The 27998-nt window shown below is 44.7% G+C and overlaps 3 protein-coding genes, 1 long non-coding RNA gene and 1 other non-coding gene across 11 annotated transcripts; 1 reads left to right on the forward strand and 4 right to left on the reverse strand.

The window, feature by feature from the left end:
- Nucleotides 1-405: 405 nt before the first annotated feature.
- Nucleotides 406-479, reverse strand: trnar-ucu (transfer RNA arginine (anticodon UCU)). Its single transcript has one exon. It is a non-coding gene; the product is annotated as a tRNA-Arg (tRNA).
- An 8-nt stretch (nucleotides 480-487) lies between these two features.
- Nucleotides 488-3110, reverse strand: LOC148403291 (uncharacterized). 2 transcript variants are annotated; one of them, XM_088369602.1, is made up of 10 exons: nucleotides 3001-3110; nucleotides 2565-2705; nucleotides 2293-2416; nucleotides 2125-2224; nucleotides 1848-2041; nucleotides 1639-1772; nucleotides 1449-1557; nucleotides 1286-1385; nucleotides 1134-1203; nucleotides 488-832 (listed from the first exon to the last, which is right to left on the reverse strand). In XM_088369602.1, exons 3-10 carry the CDS (start codon nucleotides 2378-2380, stop codon nucleotides 728-730), a joined length of 900 nt encoding a protein of 299 aa, XP_088225728.1. In that variant the 5' UTR covers nucleotides 2381-2416; nucleotides 2565-2705; nucleotides 3001-3110; the 3' UTR covers nucleotides 488-727. The 2 variants fall into 2 exon arrangements, with proteins under 2 accessions (XP_088225728.1, XP_088225719.1); XM_088369593.1 differs by having other exon boundaries at nucleotides 1449-1572.
- A 135-nt stretch (nucleotides 3111-3245) lies between these two features.
- On the reverse strand, nucleotides 3246-7420 carry LOC148403292 (interleukin-13 receptor subunit alpha-1-like). Of its 2 annotated transcripts, none has more exons than XM_088369579.1 (10): nucleotides 7162-7420; nucleotides 6582-6709; nucleotides 6341-6500; nucleotides 5782-5881; nucleotides 5550-5716; nucleotides 5341-5471; nucleotides 5104-5248; nucleotides 4602-4695; nucleotides 4440-4524; nucleotides 3246-4366 (listed from the first exon to the last, which is right to left on the reverse strand). In XM_088369579.1, exons 1-10 carry the CDS (start codon nucleotides 7244-7246, stop codon nucleotides 4241-4243), a joined length of 1221 nt encoding a protein of 406 aa, XP_088225705.1. In that variant the 5' UTR covers nucleotides 7247-7420; the 3' UTR covers nucleotides 3246-4240. The 2 variants fall into 2 exon arrangements, with proteins under 2 accessions (XP_088225705.1, XP_088225697.1); XM_088369571.1 differs by having other exon boundaries at nucleotides 4602-4698; nucleotides 7162-7418.
- A 466-nt stretch (nucleotides 7421-7886) lies between these two features.
- Nucleotides 7887-27992, reverse strand: dock11 (dedicator of cytokinesis 11). 5 transcript variants are annotated; one of them, XM_088369549.1, is made up of 54 exons: nucleotides 27739-27992; nucleotides 25667-25783; nucleotides 25104-25193; nucleotides 24638-24720; nucleotides 24495-24561; nucleotides 23661-23756; nucleotides 23458-23592; nucleotides 22980-23163; nucleotides 22726-22805; nucleotides 22482-22565; nucleotides 22269-22409; nucleotides 21856-22116; nucleotides 21674-21796; nucleotides 21142-21224; nucleotides 20926-21048; nucleotides 20742-20818; nucleotides 19798-19982; nucleotides 19668-19733; nucleotides 19006-19098; nucleotides 18096-18207; nucleotides 17769-18031; nucleotides 17447-17536; nucleotides 17265-17386; nucleotides 17119-17188; nucleotides 16940-17050; nucleotides 16779-16850; nucleotides 16572-16718; nucleotides 16425-16508; nucleotides 16247-16358; nucleotides 15895-15933; nucleotides 14675-14856; nucleotides 14488-14589; nucleotides 14343-14418; nucleotides 14172-14260; nucleotides 13667-13787; nucleotides 13517-13583; nucleotides 13397-13444; nucleotides 13172-13317; nucleotides 12464-12579; nucleotides 12264-12401; nucleotides 11981-12163; nucleotides 11795-11908; nucleotides 11414-11629; nucleotides 11285-11342; nucleotides 11085-11191; nucleotides 10893-11015; nucleotides 10704-10817; nucleotides 10153-10299; nucleotides 9881-10091; nucleotides 9498-9688; nucleotides 9330-9427; nucleotides 9119-9257; nucleotides 8842-8856; nucleotides 7887-8575 (listed from the first exon to the last, which is right to left on the reverse strand). In XM_088369549.1, exons 1-53 carry the CDS (start codon nucleotides 27841-27843, stop codon nucleotides 8851-8853), a joined length of 6207 nt encoding a protein of 2068 aa, XP_088225675.1. In that variant the 5' UTR covers nucleotides 27844-27992; the 3' UTR covers nucleotides 7887-8575; nucleotides 8842-8850. The 5 variants fall into 5 exon arrangements, with proteins under 5 accessions (XP_088225675.1, XP_088225666.1, XP_088225685.1 ...); XM_088369540.1 differs by lacking the exon at nucleotides 8842-8856 and having other exon boundaries at nucleotides 17769-17852; nucleotides 17919-18031; nucleotides 27739-27991; XM_088369559.1 differs by lacking the exons at nucleotides 8842-8856; nucleotides 15895-15933 and having other exon boundaries at nucleotides 17769-17852; nucleotides 17919-18031; nucleotides 27739-27991.
- Nucleotides 19427-23276, forward strand: LOC148403294 (uncharacterized). The gene is made up of 3 exons (XR_015857213.1): nucleotides 19427-19540; nucleotides 19640-19742; nucleotides 21864-23276. It is a non-coding gene; the product is annotated as an uncharacterized LOC148403294 (long non-coding RNA).
- Nucleotides 27993-27998: the final 6 nt, after the last annotated feature.

Below are 27998 nucleotides of genomic sequence, written 5' to 3' on the forward strand. Positions count from 1 at the left end.
CATGCAAAGACTGAATCTGGACTCTTGTTCGTTGAATTTGTTTTAGTCTATTGGATTTCAAAAATGGAAAGAAATTACGAAAGTATTTTTTTACTATATTCTCATTTATTGAGATAATTGCAACAATTGTATTTTGAAGTGGACTAGTATATTTTGTATCTTAGTGTCAATTCTATGAGAAGAATAGACGACAAAGCATCTTTTTACGGAATTCTACTCTTTTATTCTATTATCTCATCATTTTAATTATTTTACGTGTAGATAAAAAAATAAAAAATATTGTCGGACTATCTTTCTATTGGCATTACTCGTGTCCATCACGGCAACCTACAGCATGCAAACGTTTCATCAAAAGATGCAGCCCAAATAAAACAAAGGGGGCAAGCTCAGCGACTCCCAACGACCCATCTCTGCCGGGACTCGAACCCGGAGCCTCTGGATTAGAAGTCCAGCGCGCTATTCCATTGCGCCACAGAGACTGCGTCAAATTGACAGCGCTAAATCACGTTTTGTACGCAAGCGCGTCCGAGGCATCCACTCGCAGCATCAGGACCATTCTGAGTCGCCATATTTGTAGTACCGCAAACGGCCACTAGAGGGCCTCGTGTATTAACGGAAAGGCAGAAAGATGACTTGTTTTCTTTCTTTCTTTCTTTTTTTAGCGACTCCTGCCTATAAAACATGCAGAAAATTCAAAACAAATCATAAAATAATGAATCCCAATTCGCTATAGAACATTCAAATGTGTCGTGTATGGTTGTTGCTGTTGATCTGTCACCACACTGATTTGGCACTCCTCTTCCAGGAAATTAAGGCTGAAAAGTCTGTCACTCTAAAAGGAAGACAAAAATAATTGAATACATTTAATTTAGTTATTGTGTTTCCACTACTTGCTACACCCAAATTATGAGAATTACACATAGTCTATTTACTGTTTAGCTTCAGGCTGACAATGCAAAATACTCTCTTACGTTCTCCTGAATCGTATGGTCAATGTATGTTTTCAAAGCGCAAGATTACAGAGTGGTGGAATTTGATATTTCACGGTGCTGGTCACATTTTAACGTAATTTCGATCTCTTTGTGTGTCTTGGCATGTGAGGAAATTGACAATAAAGCAGACTTTGACTTTACCTTGTTGTTGTGAATATCACTGAGGAAATCCCGAAGTTGGGGCACGTTGCTGAACATGACTTCCCGATTCCTGCACGGGGCAAACGCGATGATGAACAAACAAGCTACAGCACGTCGTTTTTGAATGTTGCCAGAATGTTGCTTTGAGCCACCTTCTGAAGCACACGCACGCCAGCGATGCAAAGCCGGCACACAGCAGCGGGATGATGATGATGGCGGCGTGCAAGATGGCATTGGCATCATGGTCCGCCTCTGCCAGGGAAGAGCACGCTGTTTACCCGAGCGGACCAGGTTTCCGCAAAATGTGTCACGTACCAAAATACTTGATTTTACTCCATTCAGAGTCTCCGCGAAGGCTGCATACTCTCAGGGTCATACGGTACTGACAGTGAGAAACTCGGCCCAACAGTAGCCATGACACTCCCTGGACCATTTGAGTCTAAGATAAGATGGGCAATTTTTGGGAACGACACGGCGTCTTTCATATTATTGCGCTTCCTCTTACCTTTTCCTTATCACACTCAGTGTAATTGATCACAAATTTCCACTGCGGTAGTCTTAAAACATCCGGAGGAGTCCAGCTCACGTTGAAATAACCTGGGACTTTGCTAACGCTCCAGTTTAGGGGATGCGGTGTCACTGAGGTGGGAAAGAGAGTTACACGGGTCAAATATCGACAAAAGAGACATTTGAGATGTGTGACGACGTCGCCACCTAGCACGGGCTTCTCCTGAAAGGTGTTCTCGACGAGACCCCCGTTCAGGGTAGCGTTAAATAACATCAGGATGGACTCCTGGGCTTTGGACTGCAGACAGCAGCCCGTCCTCATGCCATTGGTGAGCGTGTAGCGCGGACACTCTGACAAGGACATGACGCCGGAGGCCACGTCCTCCACCTCGTTCGCTAACCTTGCGCGGATGACAAATGACTTAGTGTAATCACAGCATGCTTACTAAGCAAAGAGGCGGGGAGGTGAGGTAGGGGGTCATACTGATAATAGAAAGCGAGATCCCGAGGAGAGCCGAGAGGCACCCAGGAGCACTGAGTCAGCGCCGACGAGATGATGCTGCACTGCGCATTACTCACCAGCTCTGAGTGGGAGAAGATGAATAATAATCATGGGTCCGAAATGTCCCGAGAAGGGTTTTTTGCGCTCTACCTGGATATGTGACATTGAGGAAAGAAGGCTCGCTATTTGTGTGGTTGCAGGTGGTCTGAACGGAGAAAAACAGGGAACCCCCCTCCATTGCCAGGTTGTAGACTGAAGGAGGTGATTGATGAGTCTGAAATAACAACAAATTCATCTTTTTATTTATTTGCTGCAGAGGTGTCACGGTGCTTTTTCAGGGTCAAAAGGCATCTCAACAGTTTTGCCAACACACACACACACACACAAAAAAACGCTGACTCGAAATTCCGTCATGAACTTACACTCTATTCCTCACTGTTGTGCTCTGCTGTTCTTTTCAACACATTGTATTCACAGTTTGGTGGCAAACGCTCGTGTCCCCACCAAAGTTGTGGTTCAAAGTCACTCAGCCAACGAAGGGTGAGGTTGCCCGGTGGCAGGAGCTGACATGAACAGAAGAGAGGACAGGATCGGGGAAGTAAAACGCACATAAATAGAACCTGAACCTCTTTAGGATGTGACTGTGATTGCAATATGTTTGGAAACTTCCTCTCGCTGTCGCCTTTGGGCCACCAAAGGCCCCTTTGAGTCGCGAGCGTGGACAAAGAAAAGAGTTAAACACGTTCAGGTAACTTCATGTGACGTCACTGAGGGGAAACGCTGTCATTGTAATAATGCTAACAATAATAATAATGACACTGTATTATAGGATATAAATGTGCAAATTCACTTTCTTACCAGTTTGTGTTCGTGACTCAACAGCAACTCAAAAGTAAACTGCTACGGATAAGACTAAAAGTTTCACAAATATCCTCAGCTGGAAAAAAAATAAATCACAACAATGAGATTAACAAATTCAGTCGCGTCTTCATTGAAACATTTTTCGAAGTCGGTCAATAGATGCGTTTAGGCTTCCAAGTAAAGGAAAGGCACAATCATTTGGCGAAATGAGCGGAGTTTCTTCGACCAATGTATTGACCATATAGAATAGAATGCCCTTTATTGTCAGTTTATTATACTAATTAGATATTATAGAATTACAATTATAGCATTAATTAGGCATAGTATATGTTGAAATCGACCAGGGAAAGTACATTTAGCGCAAGCGTTCGAATACATTGCTAAATTCCGAGTGTCCTTGAAGTTAACATACTGCGCAGCGTCCTGTGATTGGAAGCGAGTGAGAGACTCTCGGCCTACGTGGCGGCCACATTGGTGGGGGCAACGTTCGCATTAAAAGCAATGAAAGTAAATCGAAAATAAATCATAACTTGCTTATTTCGCAACATATTTTCACCAGGTTGATTCAAAATTTATACATAAATGTTGACAACTTTAAAACGTGCTTCCAATACAGAACATTAAAAAAAAAGAGCCCAAAAAAATAAATATTACCTCGCAATTCCAGAGATGCAGTTGCAAAGTTGATTATTCCTTTGAAAAGCACTTTAAACGTGTAAGTATTAGAAGTTATGTGTTTGCAAAAGCTATTTTTTAAAACAATGTTTCCTTGAACCTCTAGTACGGTGGATGGTGCAATGTATAAGCAAGATAACAGGCTTAAGACAAGTCCGATTATCTTGAACGTTGTAGTTTGTTTTAGCTGATCAGTTTTTCACATACAAAGGCAGACTACAATTTGTTGTGTACAGTGATACCATTTAAATATATAAATGTCAATAAACTCTTTCCTGAGTTGAACAAGTCAAAGTGCAAGTTGGACAGACAGCGACGACACATTTCTGAAGATCTCTTGTTTTTGTCTCTGAGTGTGTTTTGTCCACATGTAAACTCTTTCAGCAGATTTTTTTTTTGTTTGCTTCCTCCTTCTACAACGGTCAAACATGACAGCTGCGAACAAATCCACTTATGGTGCGGAACAACGCCGCCGTTCTATGCCTTGACTGGGAGTAAGTAGTCTTTGAGGATGATACCGTCCATTTCCTTGTTGTCCGACTTGGACCGTTTGAGCCTCTCGTCAACACGGGAGTTCATCCTGCCGGTTGTGTTTTATTACTTTACAGGGGTTGATGGTTTCGTGAGCTGCCATAATTTTACACGGTTGTATGGCTTCTGGCACAGGCGTGTATAAATTTGTGGAAGCCTTAAAACAAAAAGAACAAAGTTAGTGCTTTGGTTCTTTCGAGCACAATGGATTCAAATCTTTTTATAATTACTTTAGTTTCTGTGCTTCCGCTCATCATCATGTCCTTTAATATCCCTGATGGATCGGGTATGACGGGAAAGAGAACGGCGCTGTGCCTACAAGGACGACACAATATGGCAGTTTGAGAAAGAACGTTGGAGACTGGTCTCGACACGAGATTCGCACGTCCCACCTCCTGAGGCAATAACAGGCCAAAAGGACGCCAGCAGACAGGACGACGGCGACGCCGATGGCCACTGCTGTAGGTGATATGTCGGGCTTGTCCACTTCTGTGGCAGAAAAGAAAACAATCTAGATGCAGTAATAATCTCGATTTAGATGGAGAGACTTTGAATCTATCTGTGTGTGTGTTTCTTGTTGAGTGGTGTGATGTTAATGTGTTTGACCATTTTAAATAAATAAATAAATAAATATATATCATAAAAAACAAAACCCTACATATACACACACACATATATATATATATATATATATATATATAATATATACACACACACGCACACATATATAATATAAAACCTATATTATAATATGGCATATATATGATATATATATATATATATATATATATATATATATATATATATATATATATATATATATATATATATATATATATATATATATATATCAGCTCTCTCAGTTAGTCTCATAAATGTGTAAATCTGACTCACCAACTACAACTACAACTTCAGTGAAGTCGCTTTGTACTTTTCCGCAGTAGTTGTCAATTGTGACTCGTGACCGAAAGTCATAACGGCAACTTCTATCGTAGGCAATCTGCCTCGTCTCTCCGTGTGGAATGAAGCTCTGGCATTTCTAGGAGATCGGCATCAACGGGATGAAAACATTTGGTATGAAAAGATTTGGGATGAGGATTTTTCTTTTCTTTTTGGCTTTCCCAAAAGTACCTCGGGTTCATGGCATTTGCTGTAGCACAACTCGTAGGTCCAACTGCAGTCTTTGAACACTTCTGGGGGTGTCCAGCTCAGGTTCAGCTTGTCACCTTCCACGCTTACATGCAGCTTTGGGGGGTCAACCACTGAGGAAAAGCAGCAGAAGTGTTCGGAACATTCCCATTGTGTCCGTTTGACATCCGTGCAACGAATGGCTGACGGACCTCGCTGAGGTTTGAACGTCTGCATCGAAGCGTTACTTCTCAAGAGCATGCAGATGTCTTCGGCGACAAAGTCGGCACTCAGGTAACAGCCGTCCCTCGCTCCGTTGCGATAAGGCTGTTCGCACTCCTTCAAACTTTGTCTGGTTTCTGGAGAGCTGCCACAAATTCTGTGACGAGAGGAAAAATGCATCAGGCGCTTGATCCAAAATGATTTGTATCTTTTTTCCCTCACCTGTAAGAGAGAGTCAGGTTGACAGAGGTATCACGTGGGATCCAGGAACAATCCGTCATCTCTGCCTTGTGTAAACATTTGAAGTCTTCCACCAGCTGAGCTGTTAAGTCCAAAAAGCAACCAGTGATTAGAAGGTAACACCCTCAAGATGTCGGGCTGTTGTCTTCAATCGATTTGTCATCTCTGCTAGCTTTGATGTCGACTTACCGCTAATCACGTAGCATTATGCTACAAACGTGTCACGTGAAAAATAGATCTCAAAATATCAATGACATCATCAATCTTAATATAGTCGACCATGACAAATGTTGTTCAACCCAAAATGTTTGTTTGACGCTGCAACACAAAGCTCAAGCATCACAGATGACAGATGATGATTGTGTAATCCGACGAAATTTCAACATTGTGACTCATTTTTACCGCTATCGTTATGAATGGATATTGATAGATGAATTAAATTTTTAAAAAATGGATAATGAATGGATAATGAACTTCATTAAAGAAAATGCGCCAGATGTAGCTTCCAGTCGAAATAGTAAAAAATCTAAATTGTTTGTACCTCGAGGTTCCTTGGTGTCAACAATGGCGATGTTAGCGGTTTGGCTCTCGTTCTTTCCGCAGTTTCGCAGTCCTTCGGTTCGGACTTTGAAATTCCAGCCAGAAGAGCCAGCTTCATCCGTCAGAAGAGTCTCTGTAAAATTTGTCCATTCTGTGGAAGACTGAAACGATAAATAACACAACACACATTTGAGTTGTGTAACAACGCCGGGGTCTTAACACAATTTGTTTGCGCAACTTACATTGTGCGGCCCGTATCGGTACTGCACAACACAGCCGTCCAACAGCTGGTTGGGCCTCTGCCAAAACACGTTCACCGTAAATGGGTCGAGCCACCGGTACGATAGCCCCGTCGGTGGAGGAAGCTGACCTATTTTTTGGGGGGGGCAAAAACGTTAAAAAAACAATTTAGGTCGTGTCAGCAAAGATGGCAAACAACTTGGAAATGGGGGCGGCGTGAGATCGAGTGAGTCAGGAATGTTCTGGCGATGTTTTTTTTCATCCAGGAAGTGTCAGATGCTCGGGGACTGCGAGAACACATATTGTAACTTGGATTTATTTTTTCTCGCGCTTTTTGACAGGGGCTGTATTCATATGGGACAGAAATGGAACACTTAAATCTTTATAGCACGTCTTATCAAATTGTTAAAACATGACGGATGTTTTCCTCGGTCAGGCGAGGACGGCAAAGTGCGCAATACCAGGTGTGTCAATTGTAAAACTTTGATAGCATAAACGCGATAATTTCTTTCATAAGGGATAAAAAAACGATGTCAAGATTTTGCTTCAATATATGTGGCCGACATTTAAAATGTGTTTTACCTGCTTGACTCAGCGCAATCGGCAGGAACGAGTGGAAGACGACGGCCAAAATGAAACACACGCTGTCCTCATGTTGTTGCCGCATGTTTCGTACGTCGAAGTCTTCGCTCTTTAAATGTTGTCCGATTTTAAGTCGACGAGGGACTGGAGAAGGAAAACAGGAAGGCAAAAGCACACGGAGAAGGGTTAGAAGGTGGGTGGGAGTGCGCGAGAAGTGACGGCTTGTTCATCCGTTTCGTTTCCCAACTGCGCCGCCCACACAGGCGCAATGCCAAGAATTGCACTTTTGCAAACATTACGCAGTGGTTGAAACCGCATTTGACGTTGTCATTGTGGCTTTACTAAAATGTTTAGTCAATTTTTTTTTTAAATATGCATTTTTATTCGCGTTTTGTTTACTGGCTGGATTTTTACATGGGGAATAGATTCATTTAAAAGTCTGGTGAGGGGAAAATGACGCATTGATTGAAACCGCATTTGACGTTGTCATTGTGGCTAAACTAAAATGTTTAGTCGATTTTTTTTTTTAAATATGCATTTTTGTTCTGTTTTTATTCACGTTTTGTTTACTGGCTGGATTTTTGCATGGGGAACAGATTCATTTAAAAGTCTGATGAGGGGAAAAAGACAAACAAAGATCCTGACCCTGGAATGATAAGCATCAAGCACTTGTAGAATAATTTAACAAGCCACTTGGCATCTTGTTATGAGAAGAAAAGAAAGGCTTTTGTTTGATTTGCTTTAATGGGGAGGGGAAGCCTGTACAGGAACACACGTGACAAGCAGCTCGCTACTGTATACAATGCGTTAAAAATAAGGCAATGACCACACTTGGTCTCCAAAGTCCAATCAATATGTGACAAATATAAATACAAGCACAAACACAGAATGAAATAGTGATGACCAATTTATGTACATCTTGATGGCTATTTTTCAGTGTAGCACTTGTGAAATACCGTTTTAAGAATAGCATACAAGCTCCCCTGTAACTCTCCCACGAGCCCAGTCTTGCACGAATACATGTTGACATTTCGAGCAACTCTTTAAACATGACCCGTGTGTTTACGTGACTGGCAGATAAATTGTTGAATAGCAGTCCAGGCGTGTTTGCAGCTTTGTCAATGTGAAGCAAAATGGTGTCCTGCATAGATCGGAACGGCACACAAGGCAGTCCTGTAATGTGGCGTCATTTGAAAAGAAGGGAAAAAACAAAGCAGTGCATCTGAGCATGACTCCGACTCGACATGCTGCTTTACATTCAGTCACGGCTTGCATCCGGCCAGGGTGCAGCCTCGCGTCCTACGATTGTTTTTAATCGAGAACGTCAACCGAGGTCAGCCGAGGTGCCGCTGATGGCGCGGAACACGTTGAGGGAGTTCTGCAGAAGCGAGCGCATCATGCCCTCCTGGTAGATCTGCAGCCAAACGTGAAAGAAAACATATGGATGTGAAGTTAATAATCAAGTCACAATATTGCATTGAAAGTATTTTTTTTTTTATATATATTTGTATATATGTAGCCCTTACATATTGTACAATTGTATCCCTATATCTATAAGACATATAAACTACATACAGAACATATATATACATATATTTTCTATATCCAGTTTGTCTGATGTATGAGTCGTTGCAGTTCAATTTTACATTTGCACGCTGCAGAATTGTATGTTTATTTTACCTGTCTTCCTTAAAGCTGCCGGTTAGCACAGTTAAGGGGGGGAGAAAAAAAAAACCCCGAGTTAGACCAGTTATTCTTGACACATGGGAGGATGAAGTGATGTGTCAATCATAGACTGCAAAAATGATTGCGCACACACAAACTTGGCATGACTTTGGTGACATTGCAATACAGGAGGGGGGGGGGGGGGGGGGGAATAAAACAACATAGAGTCTTTTCTGCACTGTTGCTAGAGCTCTCTCCGCTCCAAGCGGCGATATCTGAGGTCCAGCGTTACCTGCTCGTGGATGATGTCAGAGAGCTCCTTCACCATGTCTTTGAAATTGGCCTTGAGACCCTCGTGGTACTCAAACTGGTCTTCTTTGATGAGACGCTCATTGATATCCAAAGCCATGCTGCAGGCTTCCACAAAACGCCTACGGGAAGATGCGACGAAAGAAGAGGAGCAATTAACGATGAGTGAGTGACCCATCTGCTGGGCGACTTGCCTGAAAATGTCTTTGAGCTCTTTCACTTTCTTGCCAGACTGGTTGGACTTGCTGTCATCCAGAAAGGCTCGGGCGTAGGCCATGGGGCCGGCGTTCACCTGAAACGACAATAACCTGCGTCAACACGTGACGATTCGCCCCGAGCTGACGCCGGCGGAGCCGTTTGACCTGCACGGAGACGCAGCCCTGCAATTTGAGCTGTAGTTGGATCATGTCCACTTCGGTACCGGAACACAGCTTGCGCAGCTCGGCCGTGCGCGACCTCATCTCGTCGATGGCCACGTCCACCGGCCGCAGGTCCACCTGCTTCTCGCCGATCACCTCCACGCGCTTCTTTACGTACGGGAAGGTGTTGACGGCTGAGGGAAACCGAGAGAGGCGCAGAGTCACACGCTATCTAGAGGAAAACAACAGATAGGAAGTCTCCCGGGGAAAACGCTAATTCGATTCTGGTGGCGGGCTAATGGCCATGCAGCCATTTGCGCACTTATGCAGACAGCGCATTTAAACCACACATCCACGCCCTGATTAAGTCGATATTTGTACTGTACTTGTGAGAACGGTTTTCCTCTTGCACTGCTCCTCCACGCCGCCGTGCTTCTTGCCCGACAGCGTGTACGGCGTCTCAAACACGAAGCGATTGATGTTGTGGCACTTCTCAAAATCCGTCTTCTTCTCCGGCGCCTCCTTCTCCTCAAAGTAGGGCTTGACAAAGGTCACCTGCACGTAGGCGAACTTGGGGTCCAGATCTTTGGGGTTCACCTGTGAGGAAACGAGGGCGTGTTTTCGGCGGGACTTAACTGGCGAGGAACTACGAAGGCACCTTGTTGGAGTCTTGAATGATCTTGACATTTTCCGGCCCGAATTTTTCCCCGTAGAGCGTCAGAAGTCGCTGGGAGATTTCGGAAAGCCCGGTGAGTTTGGGCTCTTTGTAGACGTACTCCTTGCCGTCCTCCTCCTCGAAAAAGCCCTGCGCAAAAAAAAAAAAAAAAAAACGCACACTGGATTGGAGATGTAACGAAATTTAAAGCGGTGGTAGAATGCGAGAGAGTGAAAAGGAAAATAAATTGATTGAAAAAGGCATCCTGTAATGTTACATAAAGAAGTTGATGTTTTGAAATCCTGCTGTTGCGCTTCTTGTTAGAGAACAGGAAGTTGTGCAAAAAGTTAGAAGCATTGACCAATTCGGTCAAGTGAAGTTTTTTTTTTGGTGAGGAGTGTATGTATGGGTATTATATTATTTTATATTAGCTATTATATTTTATTGTAATATATTATTAGCAAAATGTTTTTTTCTTCTTGTAGTTTGATTTGGTTATGTTTTTGGGAGGCACTTTGTTGCAGCATTTAATTCAGAGTCAAAAAGCAACTCACCTGTCCATAGAAGGCAACTCTGAAGTAGGTCCCGAGCAGCCTGCGACCTGATTGGATGACCTCCATGACCTTATTGTAGGCTCTGTGCAGTGTGTTGTACAGTCGGCTCAGTTTCTGCAAGGACGCGATTGCGTTGCATGGGCGGGACTTTGTACACGACGACGTGCCGCAATATTGCCGTTGGGTTACCTCGTAGTCGTGGCGCTTCTCGTAGACGGGGATGGCCAGTTTGGCGATGTGCGTGATCAGCTCGTAGCGCTCGGCCTTCCACAGAGCCTCCACGCAAACCTCCAGATGCTCCACCAGGACTTCCTGACCAGAAGGGACAAATCAAAATGATTCATTCCAAGACGGTCGACGGTCGGCGCTTTGTCAAAGAACCTCTGTGTAATAGACGTCTTGCATCCCCGTGTCTTCCTTCATGGCGGCTTCCTCCTCAATATTAAACGTCACCTTCTTAAATGCGGCGAGGCCGCTGGGGAACAACTCTTGGAAAGCCAAGGCAAAGAGGAAAAAAAAAAAAATTCTCGTTACGCCACAATGACGTTTTGAAAAGATTTTCAGTGGGCGTTTTGTCTCACTTTTTCTGTGCAGGTACTCGGCAATCAGCGCCGCCACGTGAATGTGACACATGGCCGCCTGTGGAGACAATCGCGTGATGTGAGCGGGATGGCAGAAACGTCGCAGAACTACACAAGATGCAATGTGACCTCGGAGAGATCGTTATTCTTCAGGTGCGCGCGGGCCATGCTGTCCAGCCAGGTCCGCCTCAACTCGGGGGTGCTGGCGTAGGAGCGGGCCAGGCTGTACTGCAGATCCAGCAACATTTCCGGGTCTTTCTCGTGCTCCCTCATCTGGGCCGTGGCCATCAGCACCGTACGGATGCGCTTGGTTAGACCTTTGACTTCGGAGGGGAACCCTGTGGACTAAAGAAGTTGACGCTGACATCATCAGTTGCCTTCAAAAAAGTAACTTAGTTGCTATCCTGATTACTTCAAAATGAACTAAATTGGGGTATGAATTGCTTCAGTTCACATTGTGACGTTGCAAAGTAATCAGATTACTTTGTTGAGAGGCGCGTTAGCGGCTACCTTCATGGCCTTGTCGCTGTTAGCAAAATTGTTGATGATGGAGAGCGACTCCTGGAAACGCGAGCTGCCGCTGAGCGCCACGTCGGAGATCAGCTGGCTCACCGCGATGATGATCTGGCGAGAGATGAAGAGGAGAGAAGGAGAAAAGTGGCCGGGCCAAATGCACACCTGGCGCTCGGGTTTTACCTGCAGATGCGTGCGCAAGAAGGTCTTCCTCTTGGTGTACTCGTAGTTGTTCCTCATAAGCAGATAAAGCAGCCCCGAGGCTTCGGCCCTCAGCGAGGCCATCTTGGAAACGCAGCATTTGAGCACCTCGCAGCACAGAAGCTCGCAAAGGGTCACGCGACCTTTGAACAGCACCGAGGGGAACTGACAAGAGAGCATTTGGGGCAAATTTTAATTTTAAATGTGTGCGTCTCGACTCAAAACATACGAGCGGTAGCGAATGACAGCGACGTTCGGAGCCGACCTTGTTCATGAAGGCTCGCAGCGCAGCAAACACGTGCTTGAGGGCGGCTTCTGATTGGCCCACTTTGAGGAAGGTCAGGTAAACGTCAAACACCTTCCTCATCAGAGCGTTGTGGCCGTCGCTGTCTGTCAGCTGGGTCTGACGAGACCACCGGCAAAATATTAGAAACAGCTCTTGATGTGATGTGTGTGTGCGTTCACCTTGAAGCACTGGATGAAAAACGAAAGGACATCCAGGACACTCAAGCAGACCTCGGTGGAAATATTGCCCTCAAGCAGAGCCTGGTGATGGATTTCCGCTTCGGAGGCCCCCGTCCCTGAAACACACACACATGCACAAACACGTTTGAAAGATTACAAATCAAAGTGATCACTAAGTTAACAACTCTAATCGTGAGACTGCTTGCCTTTATTTTTACGTAATATCAACCTTTCCAACCAAATATTTAGGTCGACTACATCTGATGTTTATTTGAATACAGCTTAAATTTATTGCACAGGAGCAGGAGAGCCTTGGAAAAAAAAAAAAAAAAAAAAAAATCAGATATTAAATTGCAATATTTTTTTTTGGGGGGGGGGGGATCACACTATTTATTTTATTATTTAGATTTTTAATGTATTTATTTATTTTATTGTATTTTTAATTTCAAAAAATATTTCTGCTTTACTCAAAAGGCTTTATGAAGCTTTGTTCCAGACTCAATCGTTGGTTTCCGCACAAATTCCATTCCATGTGATAAGTGCCACGCAGCAATTAATCAGCAGCATGGAATGTGTGGAAAACATGAGTCAGCATGAACTTCAACCTTCTGCTTTGCTACGTATCACCTTTTTTATCCTCCATTGCTTTGGATCTTATCAGAGTGCGACACAGGCACAAATAAATTAGAGAGTGAAGCCGTTTGTCACCTATGTTGAACGTGAGCGAGGCCTCCATGGTGCCAAACTGGTTTATTTTGTTCTGGATGACGCTGGCTCGGTTGCAGCGTATGGCCGGCATGGTTTGCGACTTTCTGTCAGGAGAGAACAACTTGGACGCGCACGCCTCCTGACTCCTTGACAGAGCACACAAAAAATAAAATGGGGTAAATTAGAAATAAAGTTTTGCGGCTAAGCCTTACTATGACATCTCACCTGCTGATGTTCCTTTTGCCGATGTAGCGAAATTGAACCAGACAGATCCTGCGACGCAAGTACGTGCAGTTTTAGCGAAGCAATTTCATTTTGTTTACCTTCTTCTGAGGAGCTACTCACTCAAGCAAACTGAGAAAATTCATAACGTCTTGAGGGTTAAGTTTGTTCCAATAGGCCATGAGAGTGTCTGCGGACAAAAAGCAATCGCAGTTTACGTTTCGTGGTTATTTTTAGCGTGTCTCTTTGTGCGGCGTGTCGCCCGTCACTGACCTTCTGACAAGGTTTTGGCTACGTGTAAAAAGGTGAGCAGGAGGCCCTTGATCTCGTAAATGCCAAGTCTGCTCTTGGGTGGCCCGGGACTGCTGCTCATGGTAGAGCCTCGTCTCTGCAGCTGCACAAACAAAGGGGGGGGAGAAAAAAAAAAAATATGACTTGGAAATTCTATGTTGACATAATCAACTGAAAACAGAAGCTAAGATGCAAATGATATTCAAAACATTGCGTGTGAGTCTGTGTGTTTCATCGATGAAAAAAAAAAAAGACTTGAAATTCTATGTTGAAGTAAATCATGAAGCTCAGCTGAAAACAGAAGCTGAGATGCAAATGAAAAGAAATGATATTCAAAACATTGCGTGTGAGTTTATGTGTGTTTCATTAATGATTAACAGCACTGCAATAAAAAATAATAATAAATGACGTCATTTGTCTCAAACAAATCTAGGTTAGATGTTGCTGGGGCAACGCCATATACAGCAGCTATAAAAAAAGACCTCACGTCAATGCTATCTGGCGTCCCAGGATCTATAAACAGAGATCCTCGGGAGTCTTCCCTTCTCACGACATGGCCGTTAAGGACGGGTAGGCCTGGTAACGACAACAAAATCTATCAGCAACCAAAATAAACAATCATTGAATACCTTTGGCTGCTTTCCCGGTATTGACTCACTGTGGTCTTTCTCCAGAGCAGTGCTGGTCCTCCTGCTGTCCGTTGAAGAGCTTGACACGAGGTCGTCTCTCGAGCCCTACGAGCGGCGTGTGCGCTTTGTATAAATAAGCTTAAAAGGTTCTGAAGTGATCCATTTTGAACTCACGCTGATGTTAGGAATGTGCGGCTGGGCAGACAGTTGCGTCAAGTTTTGGAAAAGCAACTCAAACAGCGGCAGGTAGAGCAAGCAGATCCTGGCTTGCTGGTTCTGAAATAAGAACGAAAAAAAAAAAAAAAAAAAAGACATTGACAAGAGTAGAAACGAGGATGAGGTTGATTTCCATCAGGCTGACCTTGAAGGCCGTGTAGCGATCGTCCATGGCGTGTTTGATGAGCAGGTTCTTGAGCGTGCCGACGGACAGTTGCCGGACCTCGGGTCCCAGCTGCAGGGCCGCAGCCACGTCTCGGAGGAGCAGGCCCACCAGGAAGTGGTTTCGGCAGTACTCCTCGGTCAGGCTGAACTCCAGACTTTGATCTGCGATGAGCCCAGAGATGGTAAGCAGGTGAAAATTCAGGTTGAAAACAAAATCAGTGTAGTAAGCATTTAGCAAAGGCTAAATTTTCAAGAAGTTATGTGCAAGTCCTCTTAATGTTGTTGTTTTTTTTTCCCCTCACATAAAAACAATGCAACAAGAAGAAGAATTCAGCTCTATTATACATTTCCTGACACAGGAAATGTATAATTTCACAAGTTTGATGAGCAGAAATCTAAAGAAAGGAAGCAATCGTGTGCAAGGCCGAAATGCTGCGTTAATATCAGAACAGGCAAGTGCATCCAGGAAAAATCAAGCACCCGCTGGAAATGAGATCGAAGCCAGAGTGATTGATAGACGTCATCGGGGCAGAGCTACTTTGAGATAAAACCTCAGCCTAACAACAAAAGTCCGATGTGTTGAACATGGAGAGAAGAGTCCGACATGAAGCGTTTTTGAGCCGTGCCAGAACTACCACTGGCCCTGATTTAAAACAATATTTTAAAAAAATCCAGAATTATACTCTACATGTACTCTCAGTGGCCAAAAAAGGACAGAAGATCTATAAGATCTAAAATACATACTAATTAATAAATATTTATAAATAGTCATTTAAAGCAATAAAAAAAAAAATAATAATAAATGAATGTGTGGGTTTGTTTTTGGACCAAACAACGAAGCATGTAGACCCGGTGGCCAAAATGCAAAGCGCACAGATAAGTTCATAAAACTCTCATCATTGAAAAATTACATATTAAATGTGTTGACTTCATTTAATTTACTTATGAAATGATCAGTTGATCGACAGTCATGTAAACGTCGGAACCCTGTGTAGACAAAATAGATTTGTTTGGAGTGTGAGTGGATTCCCGCAGAAGCAAAGCTCATTTCTTCTACAAGGCAAAAAGCATCGATTCAGCATCGGCACCGTGCGCTCGGCGAGCGGGGGTTAATGGAGGCGAGAGTGCGGGGTGCAGAGAGTTGAAGGAGGCGCCGGTGGTTGCGCGCGGCGGCAGGACGGCGCCGTCAACATCACCTACCTACAGGGCCAAAAAGCTCCGTCGCATACGGAATAAAATCTGACCACAAGCAAGAAACAAAAACAAACACAGACGGCAAGGGTGTTGGGTACAAATGAAAAAATCGGGGAAGGGTTTCATAATCCATGCAGCATTGAGATCAAATTGAGATGAGACGCTGGCTGCATTTGGTGGCTGTTTAAAACACCAAAAGCATCCTCCATTTTGTTGCGTTAACAAAAGCATCCTCCATTTTGTTGTGTTACATTCAAAAGACATTAGGCGAGCGGGACTGTTAATAGCTCGTTGTGGGGATGCGGGTGAGGAAAAGGGGTGTGGCTTTCGACCCGAGTGGAATGTTTTTTTTCCTTACCTTGCACCCTCTGCAGCTTGGTGCGCCCAAAGGCCATGGGCAGGTTGAGTGGGATGAAGTGCTCGTGGTTGCACACGGCCGTCAGAAAGTCAAACTTCATTTCCGTCAGCACCTTGCGAGGAGACAGCGGTGTTGGCGAAGCCGCATGTTCGCTGCGAGAGATTGGGAGCAGGTGTACCTTGGGATCCTTGAAGCTGAAGTGGCACATGTAGTGGTTGATCAAACCAAAAGCAAATCCCCGGTTCATGAAGGTCAGACACCTCTGAGGAGCGAAAAGATGATGTGAAGCTGGAGGAGGAGGCGTGTCGCTAAGCCGCGTGCGTACCTTGATCAAATTGGCCAAGCTCAGGTTGACGCAACGGGCTTCCTCGGGGATCTCCGTGTGGCGGATCGTGATGTGAGGCATGATGGACAGCACCAGGGATTGCAGCGCCTGGTGGAAAGTGTCCGGGAAGCGCTGGGCTCGGGGCATCTGGAAGCATAATTGTGTCAAATTGGGAGGTGTGGACAAGCAGGATTTATCAAAACCCACCTTCATTCGCTGGTCCTCTTGCAGGTACTGGGCCATTGACTTAGCCATTGTTTCAAAGAAGAACCAAGAATACTGCAGATAAAGATGGGGTCGACTGTGAGAAAGGGATTTCCAATACAAGTCTGCCACCTGCTGGTCACCGTTGCTGCAACAGCTCTCACCTTGAGCAGTTTGTTGCTGGTGTTAAAATCTGCCGTCTGCTTGAGAACGGCTGTGACCGCCGTGGCCAGCACCTCGTGGCAATATGGCGCACTCCCGGGGGCGAGCACGTACTGAGAAGAAGAAAAAAAAAAAAAAAACATTTAACGTCTTGAACACTGCGTCCACAAAGCAGCCATACCTTCACAAAAGAGCGCAGGTAGTTTTCCAGGCCTTCCTCGTGACACTTGGATACGATATGTATGATGACGCTGCAGGGACGGAGAAGGCCATCGGATTATCAAACGATGCACGGACGCATTCCGCGCAAACGAGCGATGAACTGACCGGAGAGAGTTGACAGCAATTTCTTGGCCTTCCTTGGCGGCTGCTGAGAGCACTTCAAAGAGCTGCATGAGCACAGTCGGCAGGAAGTGGACCATAACGTGCGTCTCCATGGCGTGTAGGCACTGAGGATGGAGGGATGGTGAAAGTAGAAGCCAGAGTGCACGTATTCACAAGAGTCTGACCTTTAGGTATTTGATAAGCTCCGCCCGGTTGTCCTCTGAGGTGCTCTTCATGAGTTGGCAGTGCAGAAAGAATTTGTGGAGATGAAGGTCCTGTGGAGGGAAGCGCAAACTATAGCAAACCATCAAATGTCCTTCTTGCCACACTCTAAAAACTGTTGGGTCAAAAAAAGAATCTCATTTGGGTTTATTTAAGCCAATTGCTGGGTCAGAAAGGCTGCTTGGGTCATAATAACAATGAAATCTGAGCCAAGACCAACAACCCATGAGTTGACCCAAGTGTCTTTAGAGTGAATGTAGGTCTTTGAAGAAGCAAATCTTTCACCTGAGCGTATATCGTCGAGACAACTCGGCTTCTCATTTTGAATAGTGGTTTTGCATTTTCCACCCACTTGATATCCGGATGGGACTGTGGAGATTGTCGACAATTAATTTTTCGAAATGAAGCAAGACGCAAATGTTTTTTGCCACAAACCTTTCTGGTGTCCTGACCCAGATAGCCGGCAGGCAGGGTCGCAGCGACAGGTAACTGGAGTTCTGTGGACTGCATCCTGCCGTCTTTCAGCAGAGGCAACCAGGAGTGGCCAACTGACGACACACGGAAATGATGAACAACGGCAACGATTGCAAAATCATTATAAAAACAACTTACCCAGCGACTCCACAGCCTCTCTTTTCTTACTGCTGGATTCACAGCTGATATGGTAAAAGGTGAAGAGGATGTGGTGCTTCTCGTGCAAATGGACAGGTAACTCCATCTTGACCTGTGGATCATTTTCCAGTTACTATAGCTGAGAAAACAGCTGAGCACTTTAAGCTAGTGTCAGGTACCCCGGGCTGAAATATGGGCTCGTACTGGCACCTATTGAATTTCAATTTTGAAAAAAAACAATACAAATTGCAAATAAAAGACTCTGAGAACACTTGACAAAATACACAAAAACACACACTACTGTGATTAGCAGGCATTACACGTGCAAAAGTGTGCTCCGTGTGTTGGGGTGAGGGGTGGAGTCAGACCCCTCCCCACCCAAGTTAAAATTTTATACAGCTGCCATATACAATGTCCACAAGGGGGCAGCAAATCGGAGAAATAAAGGCAAAACAAGAAATAAAGCGTGACAACAGAGATCAACAATTTGAGTCGGGATTCCGCGAGACTTTAGACTCATCACATCTTTGTAAGTATTGTAAAAAAAAAAAAAAAAGGATTGTTTTGGTTCCCATGATTTGAAGCAGGTCGTGTGTTTACGTGCGTGTCTGTCATGGGCGCAAAGGGTGGGGCGGTGTGTGTGTGTGTGGAAGGGGGGGGTCTGAAGATCTTAATCCTTTTGATTTTGGGGCCATATGGGGCCTTCTGCCTTATCTCGACTCACTCTTTCACTCCATGCATGTGCGCGAGTGTGTGTGTGTGTGTGTGTGCTCACAGTAAAACAGATTAATTGGATAATCTCAGCGACAGCATGGCAGTTCCAAGGGAATTTGAAGGTCAAAGATCCTTTCTAATTCCTCATACAAAGGCATAATAAATGGTGTGGGGTTTTTTTTCAGAAGCATCTCACCTCATCGTAGAATTCTGGACTTTGGTTGTGGTGCAGGACAGCAGCATAAGCGCTGCTGGTGAAGAGAGAGTCCCCTGGTTTTCCGTAGATGCACTGAAGCACAAAAATACTTCACTGAGTGAGTGAGAGAATTTACGGCTCAGACTGAATGAATCAATAACATGCCATTCATCTTCCGCTTTTCATTGTGATTGGGTTGACATGAGATAAAAAAGAGAATTAGGAGAAGCTTCTGTCTTCCGATTTAAGAAGATGGAAGAGATGTACCGGGAATGTGTTGTTTAGTATCAGCATAGAAAAATTGCAAGACTTGAGTGGTGACAAGAAGTCTGATGAGAGGCCAGATTACCTGCTTCGATATGAGGGTAAGGGGCGGGGCTTCAGATGCCGCCTCGTATCTTATGTGCCAGTGTTTTCATACTGTCACGGTACATGAGGTCAGAAAAAAAAAACGAGACGAGCACAAACAACAATTTGCCGTGCTTTGATGGCAGTTTCCACCCGCAAGTAATTTGACATGGAGAAGGAACCACCGGTGAGCCTTCATTTTGCCCTCTTAATCATTGTTGGCCCCTGAAGGGAAATGCTGACTTGCCACTTTTGCATTCTAAGCTTGTTTTCTTTCACAATTCAGCAAGAAAAATCCTTTCGGCGGCGCTCACCTTCAAGGGGGTTGCGCCCTCTTCATCTGAATCCCGGAACTGCACGCAGACGGCGATGTTTCTCGCCTAGCGGAGGTAAAGCATCCGTGTGAATCTTCACAGAGGAGGTTTTATTGCGAGAAGGGCAAACCTTGGTGAAGCTTTTCTGGTTGTCGTATTTGAGTTGCAGAGGGTAGACGTAGAGTTGGTTCTTGTAGGTGGTGAAGGGGTAGTTGTACTTGGCCTCCTCAGGCAGGAACTCCTCCACTTCCACCGAGACACGCTCGCAGCTGTCTTCGAAGGGCTTCACGGGGATGTAAGCGGACGTCACCGTGTCTGAGGAGGGAAACATTTACAACACCTTTCGTGTGCCTTTTGTTGTTTTGTTTACATTCCAACGGCAGGAATCGCGTACGTGTCGCTATTCTCTCATCGAAATTGCGGAGCTTGGAATTCAAACATATTCCAGATGACATCAGGTGGGTGTGAAAACTTTTTTCAAAGCCTGGGACAACGTAATTCTTATTGTGACTCTGTCCTCCACATTAAGATGGGGGGGTGTCACATTTTTGGAGGGTCAGACATTCCAATTTAACTGGAGGTCAAAACATAAATAAATAGATAAGTAAATAAATAAATAAATAGCTGTAGAATGAAATAAAAAATAAATAAAAAGATAGAAAGACATAAAAATAAATAAATAAATGACATAGCAAGAAATATAAATAAAAAAAAAAAAACAAATAAAATAAAAAATAAATACAAAGACAAAGAAATATAAAAATAAATAAATAGGGAGATAAATGAATGATAAATGCATTCCAAATAATGAAAACAGTTTTCAAGTTCAGCATACAACTTCCCTCTCAAGACGGAGATTGTGTAAGAGACAAAACAACACAACAGCAGTGCACTGCTGCCTCAATGTAGATAGCGTTGCACCATTCCGGACGAGGGTGTGACAAGAACCGCGACTGACTTCAATACACTGTCTTATCTGCATTTCCCTCTCATACTAAGCTTTTTGTCTGGATAAAAGATTATCCCGATGCAAAAAGAGTCTGCTTGCGGTGTGTTGAGAAAAGGAATACATACTTGAAAAATCCGGTGGGACGCACTCAATGGTGACGTTCAGCTGTCCGGGGATGGTCTGAAGCTTGCTCTTGTCGGGTCTAGAACCAAAACCAAGAAAAAAATGAAAAGGGAAAAAAAAGGCAGATATGCATGGGGAATAAATGATATTTAAAGCTAAACGAGCACAGGACTATCCATGACCCACTTCCTGGTGTCAGCCAAGAGCTTGATGATGTCATTCGTGGAGATTTTTCCGCTGTCCTGGCGGTAAAGTGGCGAAAACTTGCCGTCCATGTCGAGACTGCCCTGAGCGTCCTTGAACACCTGCCTGGTGAGGTGACACATAATGGCAACTTTGCTCATCTCAAACTTATTGATGGGCCTCGTGGTCATGTAATTTGGCAATTTGTTGACGTCTTACTTTGCAGCCCAAACAAAGGGCATCCTGTACTGGCCCAGGCGTTGGCACGTCTGTTTAGCCGCCTTCAGGACCTTCTGAGCGGTCTGGCGTGACACAGAGGGCGTGGTGAATATTTTTATTTTTCAGACTGCGAGGCATCCTTGAAATCGACGGCGGCCTTAGAATTAGGTCATGGTCGAATTGAAGTGAAATCAAGTTTGACTCATTCGCTGCGCTCATTGTGAAAATGAAGCTTCATGAACCGGTTGTATTTTTTGACTCCTCTAGATGGCACTGTTGTTTTGAAGAAAGGGATTTAATAAATGGCTTTTAGACATTTATTAAAGAGAGTGCCATCTCAAGGGCTGGATAAATACAACTTGTTCAGGAAGCATCTTGAAGCTTCATTTATATTCTAAATTATAACCCAGTGCATCTAATACATGAAGGTTTCTAAAAATAGATCTGTTCATTGAGGCCTCACCTTATCATCTAGAGCACCTTAGAATCGAATACAAATCACGGTTCAACGCATTTGAGGGTAAACAAAGACCTTGTTGATGTCAGAAGTCTTTATGTACGGCTCGGCACAATTGGTGATGCCATTTTGTAACACCTTCTCCACACGGGCCACCAGAAAGATATCAGCATGGGGGTGGGTTACTGAAAAAATTGCCTGGAGAAGAAAAAAAGATGTCACCATGTTTGCCTTGAACAATTTATGCATGTTTGTACCTGTGTAGGGAAACGCAACAGTGCCTCCGACACTCTCTGAAGAACAGGCAGGCAGTCGCCCCTTCCCGAGTCGCAGCTCATGAAAGGCCTGCCTCCTCCTCCGCTGCCTCCTTCTGAATCCGAGCAAGGCGAGAGCTGGCCGGCGGTGTCGCTCAACATCTCCTTCACACAAGGCGGGTTGAGGTCCACGTGGAAGTCGCCAGAGATCTTACAGTTCTTGGAGATGTCAAAAAGAGCCAGGCTTATGAAGAAGGGCTCCACCTGCAAATGAGCAGAGGGAAGGCTCAGGGTTGTTCACCTTTCAGGCCCACTTAAAATCTTAAAATCAGTATATTTTCCAATCGAATTCGAGTTTCATTCATTTTTGGCTGAGAGCCAAGTGAGATAAATAAAGCAAAAGAGCGATGGCGCACATTGGTGAGGACGCCGTCGCCCTTTTCGCTAACGCAGCCCTGGAGACTGAAGGTGAGATCGTGGCAGCCGACCACAATGCGGCGACCGAAGCGCTCCTCAAACGGCTTGACGTCCGGCTCGATGCCGGAGAAGTCCAGCCTCTGTGGAGAGGAGGAGGAGAAAAGATCAGCTACGAGCAATTAAATAAATAACGGGGCGAGCATCCACTCTACCTGTGTCTCAGGGTCCAGGGAAAAAAGTTTTTGCCTGCCTTCGTTTCGGTTCATCTTATTGAGCTGGTCCGTCTCTCTTGCGTACTACACACACAAACACAAACAGGTTGAGAAGAAACCAAATGAAGCAGTTCTGGAATCTGTATTATGAAGACATTTAAAAAAAAAAAAAAAAAAAAAACCCAACGACAATTAACCAACAATGCAAACCGCGCCCAAACTATTTATTCGTCTATTTCGGTACCTTTGTGAGTTCAGGTTGTAAGTTCCTCCCCAGACCTTCTGGCTGGCTCTCACTTTTGCCTTGGCTGCTTGTGTCATCATCTGATTGGTCGGCACAGTCAGTCATGAAACAGATTAAGAGGACTCCATATTCATTTCTTGTAGGGCTGAACAATTACACGTGTTTACATTTCATTGTCTCATGAAGGATAAAAAAAAAAATTGAAGCGATCCATTTGTGTGACCAGTGGCGGCGCTAGAGGGGCCTCGTCTCACCCAAGGAGCCGTCCAGGGACTCCCCTCCGTTCCTCCTCTCCTGGCAGGCCTCGCTGCTGTTCTGCAGGGCCTGTTTGAGGGTAGCCACCCACTCCTCCATCTCTGCTTCGCTGTCGGCCGCCAGAAAGTGGCTGTAGCGCTCCTGCATCTTCAGCTCAAAGCCGTTCCGCCGCATTTTAGGGCTCTGAAATCGGGGGGGATAATTTTAACAAGGTGGAGGGGACAGAATTTACACTCATATTACAGATGAACAGCTGAAATGAAAGATGTCGGGGCGGTGGGGGTTAATCCACACAAGTAGCCAGGAATAAATGACAAGCTTTCCCATCGGAGCCATTAGCCTGAACAAGTCTCCTCCCATCCATCTCGTGAGTAGCCTCATCCAACAAAAAGCTTTCTGGCAGCACACCACACCACACGCGTGATAAAAAGCAGACTCCAAGGCCCTTGTGTCAAAAAAGAAAATGGCTCCAGCGACCTGAACGACATCAATGCACGAGTCCAGGTAGATGGAGCCTTTGGTTTCCTTGCAGTGCTTCTCATCCTTATACGAGTTGAGGATGTAGGAGCCGTCTGGGAGCTGGGACAGGTCGAAGTATCTTCTCTTGAACACCTGTAAGGATGACGATTGCGGCGTAAGGTTTGTTGTGATTTTGCGTTTGACCGGCGGCGGTGACTCACCCGCATGGAGACAGACAGGCTGCTGTTAATGTTGGCTTTCTGGAGCCAGCCCTGCTTCATGATGCCGCCCCTCAGGGAGCACAGTGACGACGTGTCCTGCCGCAAACAAAAGTCAGCACACTTTTAGGTTGGATTAAAAATTGGAAGACAAAAAATCTGGATTACACTGGTCAAAAGATGCGGAGTATTAGATATGCAAATAAACCTTTGTAGATGGATTGCTCCCAAATAGGACCTTGGTTTGTCTGTAGCACATTAGGTAGTAATAATAATAATAATACACAGTAATATTTATGAATTAAGCAACAAGTACGTGGATTTTTTTCAAAAACATCATAATTAGGCTTTAGAATGCGTGGGAACATTTGTATTACGCAATCTTGTATAGGTCAAACTTGTGGCACAAATCATTTGAGAATTGTTTTTGACTTTATTACACGCTATCTAGTGAATGTTTTTGTTCAAATCTTGCTTTTGACCAATATATTTAAACACATAAAACTTGAAAAAAGTTTCAATAAAAATGTCAAATAGAATTTCAGAATTTTCAAAAAAATAAAAATCCAATTGCTCTAAGAAATCACGATTTTAAAGAACAATTCAATCTGAAACGAAACAAAAAACTGGTACAACCCGTATGATGAAACAAGGAGTCCATCTAGGCGTCTCCCATTTATTTTCTCCAATTTAAAGCCTTTCGCCGTCCAAATCCATGCGCATCCGGCCAGAGGGCAACAAGGGGGAGGATCAATAAGAGCTATTTATAGAACCTTAACAGAGGGCTTCTGGTTTGTCGGCCCTGTCCGACTGCACCCCCCCCCCGCCTCCCCTTACCTCGTCTTTGGCATCTTCATCGACCTCAAACACGTGAGCCGCTAGCTTGTCTGCCTTCAGGCCTTTGCTACGGAAACAAAGAGAGGGAGAGCGTGCTCTCAGTTTTCACTTCAACCACCAAGCCAACTTCCTCGCCACCTCACCTCGGTAACATGCGGAAGTCACCAGAATAAGCCTCGTATTTGTAGTTGATGACATGCCAGTCGGTCTTGTACATGGTGATGCACTGGCGGACGCAGAAACAAAAACACACACACGTAATAACGGGAGCAGGAAAATTCTGCCCTTTGACAGTGACACACACGCCTGGACTAAACTTTTGTTGTTGTTGAAAATAGGGCCTCCTTGCATATGTTAGAGGAAGCTCACCTAAGTCAGTTTTAATAGCGCCTTGTCGAGCGGGTGACAAGGAAAAGACGGATCAGTTTAACAGAGCCTGGCAGACGTCTGCTAAAAATCACACAACTTGAAAATCCTGCCCCACATGACTCATAAAGCTTCGCTAATGCCAAACGCTTTACTTCAATCCCCATGATTGAAAGTCAAGTAATGTTCTTTGACTTCCGGTCTCTTAGCTAGCGCAGATTTTACGAGTTAGCGCCGCGGTACCTTTTTGGCAAACAGACTCCCGGCTTCCCGCTCTGCATTCTGGGGCACGGAGGGAACCACGGTTCGCCTCTGTCGGGATATTTGGGACTCCTGCGTGAAAGCACACACACAAACCAAGTGAGTGGAAAACATAAAGTACAAGCGTCACAAAATTGTCTCTGGGTCACAGCCGTTCTCGGAATAAATCAAAACACATGTGCTGTCTGGCTGCGTTGACCTTATTTTAGAGTTTGGAAAAGTTTGGAAGAAAGTTTGGAAATAATTTTTGGGCCAATTTGGACTCCAAAACAGCAAACTCTATGTTTGGTTTTGGAGCAAAAACGGCTTCATTGGTCGACGCACGATTTTCACAATTGTACACAATGGAGCCAAAACGTTATTACGAATGGAAATGTGATTTTCCGTACAGACGAGGCTCATTTACATTTTGAGATTTTTAGCAGCGTATGGCTCGAGTCAGGTCGATAGCTTTTCCCTCGTGCCACATTGGTTGCCATCCGCTGCCGCTTTAATTTCATTTATAAGACAACGCCTCTTCCCGGCTCACAGAAACAAGACATCACCGAAACATCGTCGACGGGGCACAGCAGCAGGTCTCGTTGGGGGTCGCTGTGGATCTGAGCCTTTCTCTGGAATACCACGGCCTCGTAGTCCAAAGGCTCGATGAACTTGGGTTGCTCCTGGGGGGGGGGGGAGACAGTTAAGATTTAAAATCTGCCCTCAAGTCACAACAAAGGTTCATGTCTGAAATATGAATAAGGAGACAATGAAACACAGGAGGAGATTATAACTTCCACTTTTTGAGATTTCTAATGTAAAAAAAAAACAACCTTGTCAAATAAAGTGCCTGAAAATGACAACACAGTGACTCAGGTAACAACCAATCACAGTTCACCTGCGAGTTTCATCTCGTGATGTTTGCAAGCTGAGCTGTGATTGGTTGATACCTGAACCCTGGGAAAACTGTGATGTCATTTTCAGTCGGCAGCGAGTAGCAAAATGGCCGGTGGGTTTTGCTATTTCATTAATTTTTCACAAATACGATATTAATCAGAATATCGTGAGAGAAGATCAGTTCAAAACTTTCGGTTGGGTAATTGAGACAGTAACTCTAAAACAGCCCAACGCTTCCACGCTTTTTCACATGTTAGTAACACTGACAGCAAGAGTCTGCTGAGGTCGGCGCACACGCTCGGGCCCAAAAGCAGCAGTTCTCCTTCCTGTCATGTGCAACAAGCTCAACCACAGAGCCGCAAGTCACGGGCCAGCTTTGAGCAGCACCAGCAGGCCGGATCATGTTACACGCAAGACGCGGATGGGTCCAGGGGAGGGAGGGGTGCAGTCAAAAAAGAGTTTTAGACTTTTCTTTACATACTTCTTTCCAAACAAGCAGCATATAATGCAAAGGGCACTCTTCATCCATGCACAGATTTGAAGATGATATCAGGGGAGCTTTCCCAGAGGGCGGCAACAAGCGTGTTCAAGCAAGTGAGCAGATGAGCATGCCAGACAAACCTCCGCCGCCACAACAAGCCAAAGAGCGAGTCAGTGTATGAGCAGCAGCAGCAACAACAAAAACACCAGCAAAATCTCATTTGTTGCATCGTGTAGAGTTTTGCCTGTTACCAGTCCTGGAACATTTCTGACACACTTTGTACAATGAATCTCATTGTGCATGCGGACACATGTAAGTGTCCGGTGAATGTCATGATTCACCCCAAAAAATACCCCATAAAAAAAAATCTAACTAATACTAAAAGTAATGAAAAATAAACTAATAGACTAAAAAACTAAAAAACTGAATTTAAAAAAGAAGAGTAAAAAACTTAATAGAAAATTAATTATAATGAAAAGTCCTAAAATATCATAACCCTGGTCCGGAAACACAAATGGCACGTCGAGGCATAGCGACAGGCCACAAAAATGTCCCCGAGAAGCAAAAAGAGAAGCCACTGATGTCACAGGAAGTACGCTTCAGGGAATTCCCACCAAATCTTCTCAAAACTGCACCCGAGGAACTTCATGTCAAATCAAATCAAACAATAGCACATGTGCATCAACTTGATGTAGCTCAACTTTACTACACCGGTACAACATTCTACAGCAGAAGACAAAAGGGTGCACTTCCCAGCTGATCAATAACCAAAGCATTGCTTTTGACACATAGTGGAATTAAATCCATACAGTCACAGTTCTGGGCCAGAAGGGTTCTTCTAAGATTGCCTCAAGGCACTGACCACTTAATCCCCTCATGACTGCAGCAAGCTATGGCTGCTATAAACACATGTGGGGGAAGAAAAAAAAAAAAAAAAAGCTACGTATGAATGAATGAGTGCATGGTCACGCAGTGGTGCTCTGCACCATGTGGCTGAGTCCATCAGACATGACGAGGCAGGAATGTCCAATCCAACCGGCGGACAAAAGAAGCTGCACAAGATTGGAGGACATTCGTTGTGTTTCAATGCACTTTAATGTATTGGACATTTTTGTTCCCGTCCGTTCGATTGTACTTCAACGCACATTTTTAAAGTCCGACGTACAAGTGACAAAAACATACGTATAAATGTGCTGCTTATGACTCACTCTTGGTGTAATAGCTTGGCAAGAAAAAGACAACAAAAATCTTTTTGCTTACCACCGGGTCCACGGAGCTCCTCACCGCCTCAGACACGCTCTGTCGGACTTCCGCTGCCGTCCCGGGTTTGCTCAGCCTCTTGGTGAATTTCCGAACCTCAGACATAGTGACCCAAAAGATTTCGAGATGTATATATATCCACAACGCGTGTCCCGGCGGGGCCAGATGTGGGCCAGCCAGCCAACCAGCCAGCCAGCGGGAGCAGTTTGACGTCGCGAGGCGGGGCGGCCGCTTCTCGTGATGCTGATGAGAGGAGGCCA

Source organism: Syngnathus floridae, chromosome 1 (genome assembly GCF_059516105.1).
Source record: "Syngnathus floridae isolate MCC-2025c chromosome 1, RoL_Sflo_1.0, whole genome shotgun sequence".
Taxonomy (NCBI): Eukaryota; Metazoa; Chordata; class Actinopteri; order Syngnathiformes; family Syngnathidae; genus Syngnathus; species Syngnathus floridae.

Coding starts and splice junctions, on each gene's coding strand:
- LOC148403291 (XM_088369593.1), bottom strand. CDS start 2,380: ATGGAGGGGGGTTCCCTGTTTTTCTCCGTTCAGACCACCTGCAACCAC. Junction 2,042..2,124: donor GATCTCGCTTTCTATTATCA/GTATGACCCCCT, acceptor CATCCGCGCAAG/GTTAGCGAACGAGGTGGAGG. Junction 1,204..1,285: donor GCGTGCGTGTGCTTCAGAAG/GTGGCTCAAAGC, acceptor TGCCCCGTGCAG/GAATCGGGAAGTCATGTTCA.
- LOC148403292 (XM_088369571.1), bottom strand. CDS start 7,246: ATGCGGCAACAACATGAGGACAGCGTGTGTTTCATTTTGGCCGTCGTC. Junction 5,249..5,340: donor GCAAATGCCATGAACCCGAG/GTACTTTTGGGA, acceptor CCGATCTCCTAG/AAATGCCAGAGCTTCATTCC. Junction 4,525..4,601: donor GCCTGTTATTGCCTCAGGAG/GTGGGACGTGCG, acceptor TCGTCCTTGTAG/GCACAGCGCCGTTCTCTTTC.
- dock11 (XM_088369528.1), bottom strand. CDS start 27,843: ATGTCTGAGGTTCGGAAATTCACCAAGAGGCTGAGCAAACCCGGGACG. Junction 21,225..21,673: donor AGACTTCTGACATCAACAAG/GTCTTTGTTTAC, acceptor GTGTCACGCCAG/ACCGCTCAGAAGGTCCTGAA. Junction 11,909..11,980: donor TCTTGCGCACGCATCTGCAG/GTAAAACCCGAG, acceptor ATCTCTCGCCAG/ATCATCATCGCGGTGAGCCA.